Genomic DNA, 12,500 nt, shown 5'->3' on the forward strand with positions numbered 1-12,500 from the left:
TCATTAACAGCAGAGAGGAGCAGGCGTTTGTCAATGACCTATACTGTACGCACAGGCACACCTGGATCGGTCTGACCGACTCTGGTACTGAGGGGACCTGGACATGGGTGGACGGCACGCCCCTGAACACAACGTATTGGGAGGGCGGACAGCCTAACGACCACCTTGAAGACCAGGACTGTGGGGAATTCATACACAGCGCATATGGGATAGGGGAATGGAACGATGACGACTGCTCGATGAGCAAAAACTGGACCAGTGAGAGAGAGGATTCCCACTCTCTGCACTGCTGTTCAGTAGGAACAAACTAACATGATGAGTATTCGGTTGTTAAGTCTGACGTCACGCGTGACGTTTAGCAATTTCCGGGTAAAAACCTCCCCAAAGAAACAGTGTACTAAAGCGGTAGAATGACAGTTTGATCTATTCATACAACAAGGGACACAGCACTTTCCCGTTTTTCCCATATTGTCAGCGTCTTTGAGCCTCGGAAAAGCGCTGTACAAATATAATGAATTATTATTATTACTGCGGCATTTCGAAGAGAGCGCCTCAGCCAACGTTGGACCCGGAAACACGTCACGACTTAACAACCGAATAGATACTGAAGATCTTCAGAAGGTGCTCTTTCTTCGAATAATGTGCTGTAGTTGGCTCATCTGATATTATGAAGTGAAATAGGGTGTGTATCATATATAATCATATACTGTATATACCCCATCATAATATAAGAGTTATGACTTTGTTTTAAATGAAAAATCACTTGTCTCTTTTGCTTCCATTTTGTTACATGTACGTGCACGTGCTTGTTCTTTTGATAGACCAAACAATGAGATGTCGTTGTAGAGCATTCTACTGACCGGACTGTATATTATCGTTTATCTGACATTATACAACAGTTAGTTCCGACCAAGTAATTTGATTGGACAAGAGGCATTCCATGAGTGCTGATATACAGTATAACAGCACTGGGACTTTTAACTATGTATCACTCCGCCGCACAGATGTTCTACTAAATGAGTGTTAATTAGACTACATGTTTATGTTCAGGTTACTAGGCAACAGTCCATTTGAAGTTCAGGTGCGGAACTATTTATTTTTATTTTTATGATTAAATAAACAAACAAATCATAATCTGTTGTCACTTATTACTGTTAACTAATAAATTACGCTGTAGAACTGTTGTATAAAAGCAATATCACACGAGAGAGAGTGTGTTATACTGAATATCAGCACGGCTGTGATTCGGTCGTAGGTACGAGGCCGCAGACCGAGTACCGAAGACGATCATTGATTAATTATACAACGGATAGATCCGGTCCATTGTCTCTATTGGTCAGTTTGCGTTCCAGCCGAGCCAAAATCTATGATATACGCACGGCTAAATGGAATGTTGACACATCTTGTCATATTACTCCGCGTTTGTATATATTGCTGTTATCGAAGTTACATTCTTACCGTTGCTTAGCAACCAATAAATAACTGTTCAGCGGATGAATAGACTAACAATAAAACATAGTTCCATTAAAATACATTAATTAAAAATGTGGTAACCATCGTGCCTAACCAACACGCTAGCTGTGCCGATATCCACGATATACCACAGCTTCTCGTTCCATAACGCTTAATTGAGTCAGGAGAGAGTGTAGCCTCTCTGTCCCGTTGGTGTGAGGACGTACATGAACACATCTTACTAGACAATGTGAGATTGCAGCCAACGTACGAGAGTATAGACATGGACACGCTTTCTTGATTAACGGCCTTGTTACCTATTTAACCACGCTCATGAGGTAGCGATTTAACCACTCAGTCCAAGTGTATTATAATTCATATTATACGTAATTCAGCTTCTTTAATAAATCATTGAAATTAAACATTAAAATAAAATGAAAAAAGAACTGTGTTATACCAGGGGGGTTTGGTAACTGAGGCAAAACAAAACAACAAAGTAAACGTTGTGTTGTGAACCACACGGCGCAGGCTGCTGCACTACGCTCCTGTTGGCATTTATCAAGGTCCAAATCAATACGGAATCCAACATGTTGATTACACAACGGGCTAACCTCACTTTATCAAATATGACAAGAATTGACACACACACACACCCACACACACACACAAAACACCACACACACGGACCCACACAGACACAGACACACACAAAACACCACACACACACGGACCCACACACACACACACAGACACACGCACCCACACAGACATGCACACACACACCCACCCACCCACACAGACACACACACACACACACCACCACCACCCCCCCCCCACACACACACACACACACCCACACACACAAAACACCACACACACACGCACAAAACACCACCCACACACACACACCCACACGCACACACACACACACACACACACACACACACACACACACTCCTTCTCCCTCAAACAGGAAATTAAAGTGCAGCATAGATGGGATCTTCCAGCTCCCCTCCCCGGCCGACATCCTCCAGCCAGCAGCACATCCTTTACTTCCCCCCCTAACTACCAGGCCGAACGCAGGAAGACGAGACGCTAGAACAACACAGGGGGGAGCTCGGTGGGAGGGCCGGGCGCTAATTGGGATGACCCGCAGGGACGGAGAGAGCAGTACAGTTAGGGGTTTGTTAGCGGTGCGCACCGGAGCACTGTCATCAATCGATTATGTTATTATGTTAATTAAGCAATAATATTGCTTTTATACAACAGTTCTACAGCGCGATTTATTAGTTAACAGTAATAAGCGACAACAGATTATGATTTGTTTGTTTATTTAATCATAAAAATAAAAATAAATTGTTCCGCAACTGAACTTCAAATGGACTGTTGCCTAGTAACCTGAACACAAACATGTAGTCTAATTAACGGTCATTTAGTAGAACATCTGTGCGGCGGAGTGATACATATAGTTAAAAGTCCCAGTGCTGTTATACTGTATATCAGCACTCATGGAATGCCTCTTGTCCAATCAAATTACTTGGTCGGAACTATTTGTTGTATAATATGTTAATCACACACACTTGGCACACCCAATGGATGTTTTAACAAAAGGTACCACTGTTTATGAAGGTGTGTGTAGTAGGCCTACTTGTGTAGTAACAGTGTAATTACCCAGGTAGAAACACGTTGTATGTATTAACACGTTGTTACACAGTATACAGTACAGTAGTACAAGTCTTTGTCTTGTGTTATCTCACAAAGTAGCAAAACGACCGGTTACGGGACAGCCATACTAAACCTAGCTGTACTGCGGGGGTCAACTTAATGAAAGTTCACGAAAGTGGTAATGAGTGTACTTGGAATATCTGCTGTACATAATGAGAATGTATGTGAGTGGGCTGGCCTTGGCAGGGGAGATGGCACGGAAGTGTTGTTGTTTCTCTCACTTTTTCTCTCACTTGTTATTCTCTCTCTCTCTCTCTCTCTCACTCTCTCTCAATTACCATGGAGAGAATCACGCTGTGCTATCCGTCCGATGAATGCCTCCAGGAGGTTCATCCACGGGTCATTGTGCGCAGATGGCAGGTAGCTACCGCTGAACAACTAGCATCGTTCCAACTGACAGCGGGGAGCTACCGGTACAGTGGCACAGACTACAGTAGCAGTTAGCAGTTAGCAGTAAGTGGTTAGCAGTTAACAGTTAGCAGTAAGTGGTTAGCAGTTAACAGTTAGCAGTATGTGGTTAGCAGTTAACAGTTAACGGTTAGTGGTTAACAGTTAACAGTAAGTGGTTAACAGTTCACAGTTAGCAGTAAGTGGCTAACAGGTCTACTGTGTGGGTTAGCGCTTCCTCAACATAATATTATGTTAAAATGCTGACCCACTCATTATCTCAAACCAAGAGGAGTCATCAAAATGGCCGCTGTGCCCAACAAAATGGAGCAGGTGAAGGACACCCAGGGAACCGGAGGCTGATTGGCTGTTCGTTTTAACTGCCATTCCGTGGGAATCCCAGGGCGTGTTGGTACAGTAAAGTGGCTTCTCTCTCTCACTGTGTAAAGTGGCTCATTTGAATTTCCCTGTTTTGAATTTGGATGGTACGCTGTGTTGCATTATCAGCCTAATTGACCAGAGGGACAGAGTGCATTCAATAAGACTCACGAAAAGGAGGGATTGGAAAGTTCTCTTACCTTAATTGGAGAGTAGCAGGGACACAGGAGATTGGTGGTGGAACATGGAAGAAAGACAAAGAGAGAGAGAGAGAGAATCAATATCATTCAGCTCTGAATATTCCTAAAGGGAACATGAAAAGAAAACTGAAATGATATTGTGGAAAAACAAAACGTTTCATGAGACTAGAAATCAAAGAAAACAAAAACACAAGTTAAATTTAGTAACGGTGTCTTACATAAACAACTGAAACGTATTCATAAGCAGAGAGAGAGAGAGACAGAGAATATCAATTTTCCTGAGAGCTCTGCATATTTCTTGAAAGTCCCAAATGGATCACTAATGTGTGTTTGTCCTAAATGGATCACTAGTGTGTGTTTGTGTGTGCTTGTGTGTGTGTGTGTGTGTGTGTGTCCCAAATGGATAACTAATGGGGTTAAAAGTGGAGCACTCAAGTCCTTTGCCATCTGTAGGGTCCCGAGTCCCTAAAGGTAGTGAGGCTATGTGTGTGCGTGCGTGCATGTGCGCATCATCAAAATGTCAATTCCTCATTAGCGCCGTCTCTACAACACACACAAGGCCACAGCCCTCTGTGAGCGCAGCAACAGACGGCTTATAACAAGGTAAGTTAGCGTTGTTGAGACACAGAGTTCTCCAGTGTAACTGCCTTCCTCTTCCTGTTACCTATTGATCCTTTTATCTGTGGGACCGGCTGGATGCGCAGCTAACAGGGGTCACACACACACAGACACACACATCTCCGTGTAGGCCGGTGTTTGTATCAGCATCGACCGCTACTGATCTCCATCAATTTGAATACCAACTGCCGGTGTTCCACAGCAGGGCTCATAATGTTGCTATGCTGCTATGCCAGCAGATTGCTTTTCCAACAGTCGCTCCAGGTCTTCAAAAGGGCTCGCTACAGGCCTGTTCTGCACTTAAAACTACGGCTTTTGGCCTCCTCCTCTACCCCCCTGGTCGTACTCAACCCCCCCAACCCCCCCAGTCCTCCTCAACCCCCCCCCCCCCCCCATTTATAATAAAATAATAATAATTTCTTCCTTCTTCTAGCATTGTGACTGCCAACAGCGCCTGGCCCAAGCAAGCAGAGATTATTTCTTCTTGCGATGACTGATGGATAGATGATTCACTTACTTAGACAAATGTATTTGAAGTCTCTGTGGATAAAGGTTTCTGCTCAATGCCAAAATTGCTAAATGTAAAATGACGTTATTGTGGCTGTGGACACACAGAGCCACACGAGGTCCATAACTCAACCACTACTAGTGTGTCCCAGGCTCGAGGGGAGCGCGTTCGACGCCAACAAGTTGTATAACAAAACACCCACACAAAGCACTATTCACATGGAACTGTGACATTTATTAGGTATTATTTACATGGAGAGGGGAGGGGATTCAGCTATCCAATCAATAGTCCACAGTCCTTACTCAGTGTCGTTAACCACGGGTTCTCCAGAAGCGGACCTCCGCCAGAACGTTCTGATACACAGACAGAGGTAATCCATCTAGGTAACGATAGGTAATCACACAGGTGATTCTCTCCTAGGCAGACAGGTAATCACACAGGTGATTCTCTCCTAGGCAGACAGGTAATAATCACACAGGTGATTCTCTCACACTTCTCTCCCAGGCAGACAGGTAATCACACAGGTGATTCTCTCTCACTTCTCTCCTAGGCAGACAGGTAATCACACAGGTGATTCTCTCCTAGGCAGACAGGTAATCACACAGGTGATTCTCTCCCAGGCAGACAGGTTATCACACAGGTGATTCTCTCACACTTCTCTCCCAGGCAGACAGGTAATCACACAGGTGATTCTCTCCTAGGCAGACAGGTAATCACACAGGTGATTCTCTCACACTTCTCTCCTAGGCAGCCAGGTAATCACACAGGTGATTCTCTCTAGTTTGGGCAGTCCACTCCCTCTCTGATCCCCAAGCCCTGGTGGCTTAACACCCGACAGGTGTACCTCGTTTGGGCCCAGGAAGTCCATACAAGGCTTGCCTTGTTGGGGCCAGGAAGCCCATATAAGGCTTGCCTTGTTGGGGCCAGGAAGTCCATATAAGGCTTGCCTTGTTGGGGGCAGGAAGTCCATATAAGGATTGCCTCGTTGGGGCCAGGAAGTCCATATAAGGATTGCCTCTTTGAAGCAGGAAGTCCATATAAGGCTTGCCTCGTTGGGGAGCAGGAAGTCCATATAAGGTAGTGCCAGGGGGGCTGCCAGTCACCCTCACTTCAATTACCTCGACTCACTTTTATTTAATTTATTTATTTAACCTTTATTTTACAAATCTATTTCTCACTGCTGCCTGCCTGCCTGCCACCCGCCACAGGTGGCATTGTTTAACGGACACAGCTTTGTTAGCCGGGTCGCTAGTGCAGTTAGCGGCTGTCACAGCCACACAATAAGGATATATCACAGTCCGTCGGTTTCCTCATTTCCAAAACTCACACACAGTCTCTTTCCATAATTGCCAATATCCAAAAGAAGCTTCCATGAAATTAATTTGTCTGAGGCAGGTAATTTCAGGTTCTGTATTTTTCAAGAGAGGAAATGAAGAGAGGGATCGCAGTTAAACGTACAGTATGATGAACACACGCGCACACGCGCACACACACAGAGACACACACACACACACACACACACACACACAGAAACACACGCACACACACACACACACACACACAGGGTTTCAGAAACAGCTGTGGTGGCAGTGTGAGTCAGGACACATTTGCAGTCGTGTTTGAGATGCAGATTAAACGCTGCGATTTGCTGCTGGTGTTGAATGAAAATGAAAGAAAGTGGGGTGGCAGGAGCATCTGTGTGTGTGTGCGTGTGTGTGTGTGTGTGTGTGTGTGTGTGTGTGTGTGTGTGTGCTTGCATCTGTGCACGCGTGCGTGTAAGTGTGTGTGTGTGTGTGTGTGTGTGTGTGTGTAAGTGTGTGTGAGCACGTGTCTACTGTACGTCTGTGCGTGCGTGTCTGTGTGTGTGTGTGTCTGTGTGTGTGCGTGTCTCTGTGTGTGTGTGTGTGTGTATGGGTGTGTGTTTGCACGAGTGTGCATCAGTTATACGGAGGCAGTCACACTATGAAAAGCAATTTATCTCTCCAGTAAATACATACAGGGGAGGCAACACACACCAAGAAAACAGTCATCAGTTTCCGAACAGTGCGGAAATAAGATTGCAACCTTATTGGAATAAAGTTAAATCTACCGTGATGAACTGTTAGACCTCCACGCTCGCTCCCAGGGTAGGGGGTGCGGGGGTGGGGAGGGAGGGCCTGGCGGGGGGGGGGTAATAGAAGAGGAAGCTTTCCTCGAAACCCTCTCTCTCTCTTAAAAAGGTCAACCGGGGAGGAATCACAATAACAAGATTCCACATAAAACACAGAGGCAGACAGAGGCGGCACGGATTAATCACATCGGGGCTCAAACCCTCTCCGCCATCTTTACTGCTCAGGAACGTAAACAGAGGAGCCTGCTGGAGAGGAAATAAACCGCTCCCCTGCCGCCTGTCACTCAGCTGATACAGCTGGAGGAAAGACAGGAGGAGGAGGAGGAGGAGGTGGAGGTGGAGGAGGTGGAGAGAGGAGAGAGGGAGCGGTGATAAGTCACACAGCTTTTCCTCCACAACAACAAAGAAGAAGACAAGGGAGGGTGGAAAAGAAAAGCGATATTAGCTTCGAGCCCGAAGAGATAGGCGCTAGCTAGCCTTATCAAACCGGACGGGGGTTAAAAAATAAATAAATAAATAAATAAAAATATCCCATCCCATTTCAGCTCAAACGAAGAGGACAAAAGGAGGTATTTACGGTCCGGGGCCAATGTCAGACGCTGACAGCTATATTTCTCGGGAAGAACAGACAGAACTAGCCGAGCAGGAGCTGTTGTTGACCTCTGCGGGAGGAGGGCGTCGACACAACCAATCAAGAGCTGAGGACAGAGAGCGTTCTATTAAAGTTTGGGGGAAGCTGGGATGAAATACGTTTACGTTTGTGTACCTTCGAATGTCAAGAGTGTGTTTATGGTTCTCTCAGAGAGCTCTCTCTCTCTCGCAGAAGCGGTTCAAAGAGCTTACTTGGTTTTGAACTACATTCTGAGTGCAGAGACTATTGATTTTCAACATCAATGGCCTCTCTAGTTTTACACTTCTAGGAGCCCAGATATACACACGGTGTCGAGCGGAGCAGAGACAAAGACATAACAACTCCACAGCGCCGGGATGTTTACTGCCTTCATCAATGTTGCTGAGAAAACACTGATTATTCAACCAGGAGAGTAGTTTTAGTACAGTAACTGTCGGAAGATACATGTTCATATCATGGAAGTGTTAGATGCAGTGTTCAAAAATCCCATTGTGTGTTTGTGTGTGTATGTGTGTGTGTGTGTGCGTGTGTGTGTGTGTTTGTCTGTCTGTGTGTGCCTGTCAGTCTGTGTGTGTGTGTGTGTGTGTGTGTGTTTGTCTGTCTGTGTGTGCCTGTCTGTATGTCTGTGTGTGTGTGTGTGTGTGTGTGTGTGTGTGTGTATGTCTGTCTGTCTGTCTGTGTGTGTGTGTGTGTGTGTGTGTGTGTGTGTGTGTGTGCCTGTCTGTGTCTGTCTGTCTGTCTGTGTGTGTGTGTGAGTGTGTGTCTGGCTAATTGACTACATCATTTGGAGACACACACACACACAGACATACACACACACACACACACACACACACACACACACAGACACACAGAGTTTGCGATCAGTGGTATCACAGGGCTCATTACTGGCCTGCAGAGTCTGCCAGCCCAGAGGAGTATCTGTCTTTAATACTGCCCACAGAGACTCCATTACACAGAGAGGTAGCTCGCGCTGCACCAGGCTCAGGCCTGCGCCTTAATGACAGACACACGAACAGAGCTGCCATACACAAGATAACTGACCCACTGCCAATAATGGACCAGCAGAGAGCGAGGGGGGGGGAGGGAGGGACAGAGAGGGAGGGGGGGAAGGAAAGAGAGAGAGAGGGGAGTGTGTGTGAGAGAGAGAGGGGGGGGGGGGGGGGGGCGGGGAGAGAAAGAGAGAGAGAGAGGGAGAGAGAGGGAGAGAGAGAGAGAGAGGAGTATGAGAGAGTGAGAGAGACAGAGGGCGGAGAGAAAGAGAGAGGGGAGGCTGTGTGTGAGAGAGAGAGTGAGAGAGACAGAAGGGGGAGAGATAGAGAGAGGGGAGGGTAGAGTGAGAGAGAGAGAGAGAGAGAGAGTGAGAAACAGACACGCGTCTGCATTTCAATTCTAGTGAGTGGGGCCTAACGGGACGTACAGGTGCAGGATGTGGCTTGGCAGCAGACTGGGTCTCTCTGGGCTTCCACAGATAAGCTGCTGCATCCCTCCAGGACACTGTCACTGAGCCTAGCCTAGCCTAGCCTAGCCTCCCCAGCCGCTGTCATTGACCCTAGCCTCCCACCTGCTGTCACTGAGCCTAGCCTAGCCTAGCCTCCCACCTGCTGTCACTGAGCCTAGCCTAGCCTAGCCTCCCACCTGCTGTCACTGAGCCTAGCCTAGCCTAGCCTAGCCTCCCACCTGCTGTCACTGAGCCTAGCCTAGCCTCCCACCTGCTGTCACTGAGCCTAGCTTAGCATAGCCTCCCCAGCCGCTGTCATTGAACCTAGCCTAGCCTTCCCACCTGCTGTCATTGAGCCTAGCCTAGCCTAGCCTAGCCTCCCCACCTGCTGTCACTGAGCCTAGCCTAGCCTCCCACCTGCTGTCACTGAGCCTAGCTTAGCATAGCCTCCCCAGCCGCTGTCATTGAACCTAGCCTGGCCTACCCTCCCCACCCTGTGTCATTGAGCCTAGCTTAGCCTCCCCACCTGCTGTCACTGAGCCTAGCCTAGCCTCCCACCTGCTGTCACTGAGCCTAGCTTAGCATAGCCTCCGCACCCGCTGTCATTGAGCCTAGCCTAACCTAGCCTCCCCACCTGCTGTCATTGAGCCTAGCCTAGCCTAGCCTAGCCTCCCCACCCGCTGCCATTGAGCCTAGCCTAGCCTTCCCACCTGCTGTCATTGAGCCTAGCCTAGCCTAGCCTCCCCACCCGCTGCCATTGAACCTAGCCTAGCCTAGCCTTCCCACCTGCTGTCATTGAGCCTAGCCTATAGCCTAGCCTCCCCACCTGCTGTCATTGAGCCTAACCTAGCCTCCCCACCTGCTGTCTTTGAGCCTAACCTAGCCTCCCCACCCGCTGTCATTGAGCCTTGCCTAGCCTAGCCTAGCCTCCCCACCTGCTGTCATTGAGCCTAGCCTATAGCCTAGCCTCCCCAGCCGCTGTCATTGAGAATCAACACAGCAGAAAACCCCCACAGAGAGAGGACATTCAGCCCATTCAAGGTTGTTTATCGTAGCTGCTGCTGCTGCTGTTGCAGAGTTCCAGAGTTAATTATCTGATTAATCCATTCTCCCTCTTCCCGTCTCTCTTCCTTCCACACGGTAATGAGTTCCAACCCAGCCAAGCCGCTAAAGTGGAACACTTAGCTAACCTCTCTCGTGATTTCTGGAGTCTGACCAATGACCCATACCCCCTCCTCCCGCCCCCCAATACCTCCGACCGTCTTCCCAGAGAGCGCACAGGGGTCACAGGTCATCCACAGGTGGCATCGCCACTCTCGTTCTCATTAGAGGCGGCCTATCTTAGGTGCCATTAGCGCTAGCCGCGGACAGCGCCAGCAGATGGCGGCGGCCATTAGTCTCCACCCTGTCAGGTGGTCTTAAGTGGTCGTTAAAGGCAGAGGAAGGACATTTAAGGAAATGTTCCAAGGCCCTCTATTAGCGGTCCGGGAGCATCGGCGCTGCTGGCGCTACACAATTAATACCTCAGTGGCGCCAAGCCCGCCGTAACCGATGAGGAATAACTGGCCCCTGAATACAGAGGTCGGATCTGTCCGTTAATGTCTTTCTTTCTTTTTTTTTCTTTTTTTTCGTTCATGTCTTGTTCTTTCGTTCTTTCTTTCTCCTTCTGTGACGCCTGAGTAGGTGGTCTCTCAGGGTGGGTTTTCTCCGGTGTGAAAGGAACAGCGTCCGTCCAGGTAGAGTGGCGGTTGGGGACGACTTTTTGAAAGTAAACAACTTTTTTACGGCTGCCACGGTAACCAACAGGCTTATCTGTGTTGTCCCTGTAGCTCGACAGCTGTGATGTGAAAAAGAAATAACAATCGTGATAATAATAACCTTGATAATAATAACCTTTATTTGTATAGCACCTTTCCTGCAAACGTTAAGTGGTGGTGTTTATTTATTAAGAAAGGTTAAGAGTGTTTATCGTCATTTAGTATTATGATTAATTTGTATGTATTTATGGTTCATGGCCTTGTCTGATTGTGGCATCATAGAATGGGTGAGTAACTGTTAATAATAATAATAATAATAAAGCATTACTTTTGCATTGCTTTCCTCAGTAATCAAATACACTACATTCCATGGAGAGAACAAGAATAGACAGATTAATAAAACGATCCTATTTTAAAAGCAGTCAGTAAAAGAAATAATAAAAAAATAAATAGTTAATAAATAATAAAAAGATTAAAAGCATGGGTGAGACATCAAAGCAGGACATGGGAGGGTAACTATGCAACAGAATGCGCTTTTGTGTCGTGACGACCATGTCCCACTGTGATGTCGCCACATTCTGTCTGTTTCCTAGTAACCAGAGGACCAGGGTATCAGCTGCTGTCTCCACGTCTCCTCAGGGAGGATTATTATGGGATGGATATCTGACTCATCAGTCTCAGCCTGCTTAGAGCTTTCATTTCCTTGAAAATTCGTTTCCTTTTTCAGACACACACACACACACACACACGCACACGCTCACACACACACACACACACACACACACACACACACACACACACACACACACACACACATTCACACACACATTCACACACACATGGACTAGCACACACACGTACGCACACACACGCATGAACATGCACGCACACACACACACACACAAACACACTCACACACACACAAACAAATGCACACATGAATACGCACACAAACTCACACGCACGAACATGCACGCACACACACACACACACAAACACACTCACAAACGCACACACATACACACACACACACGAATGAACGCGCACACACACAAACACATGCACGCGCACACACACACACACACACACATACACACACACACACACACACGCACGCACACATGCAGCTTAGCTCATTCGTCACTATGTTTTCTTCCCTGACCCCAGCAGATAGTAACAGCAGTTTACACACTCCTCTAACACTTACACTCCCCGGCTAGGAAGCTGCTCTCCACACACACACACACACACACACACACACACACACACACACACACACACACACACACACAC

General features: G+C 47.3%; 2 protein-coding genes across 2 annotated transcripts in view; one reads left to right on the forward strand and one right to left on the reverse strand.

The window, feature by feature from the left end:
- Positions 1 to 311, forward strand: part of LOC308159085 (uncharacterized protein) — a gene marked incomplete at both ends in the record, with an annotated part of 840 nt that extends 529 nt beyond the window's left edge. Inside the window, one exon of the mRNA XM_080532841.1 lies at positions 1 to 311. This exon is cut by the window's left edge and continues 529 nt beyond it. Within this exon, the coding sequence (XP_080388967.1) occupies positions 1 to 311 (311 nt within the window).
- The window catches only part of grid2 (glutamate receptor, ionotropic, delta 2), a gene marked incomplete at both ends in the record, with an annotated part of 264,115 nt that overhangs the window by 127,540 nt on the left and 124,075 nt on the right, over positions 1 to 12,500 (reverse strand). The gene's annotated exons all lie outside the window — the stretch shown is intronic.

This window comes from Nansenia antarctica, assembly GCF_963989245.1.
Source record: "Nansenia antarctica genome assembly, chromosome: 5".
Taxonomy (NCBI): Eukaryota; Metazoa; Chordata; class Actinopteri; order Argentiniformes; family Microstomatidae; genus Nansenia; species Nansenia antarctica.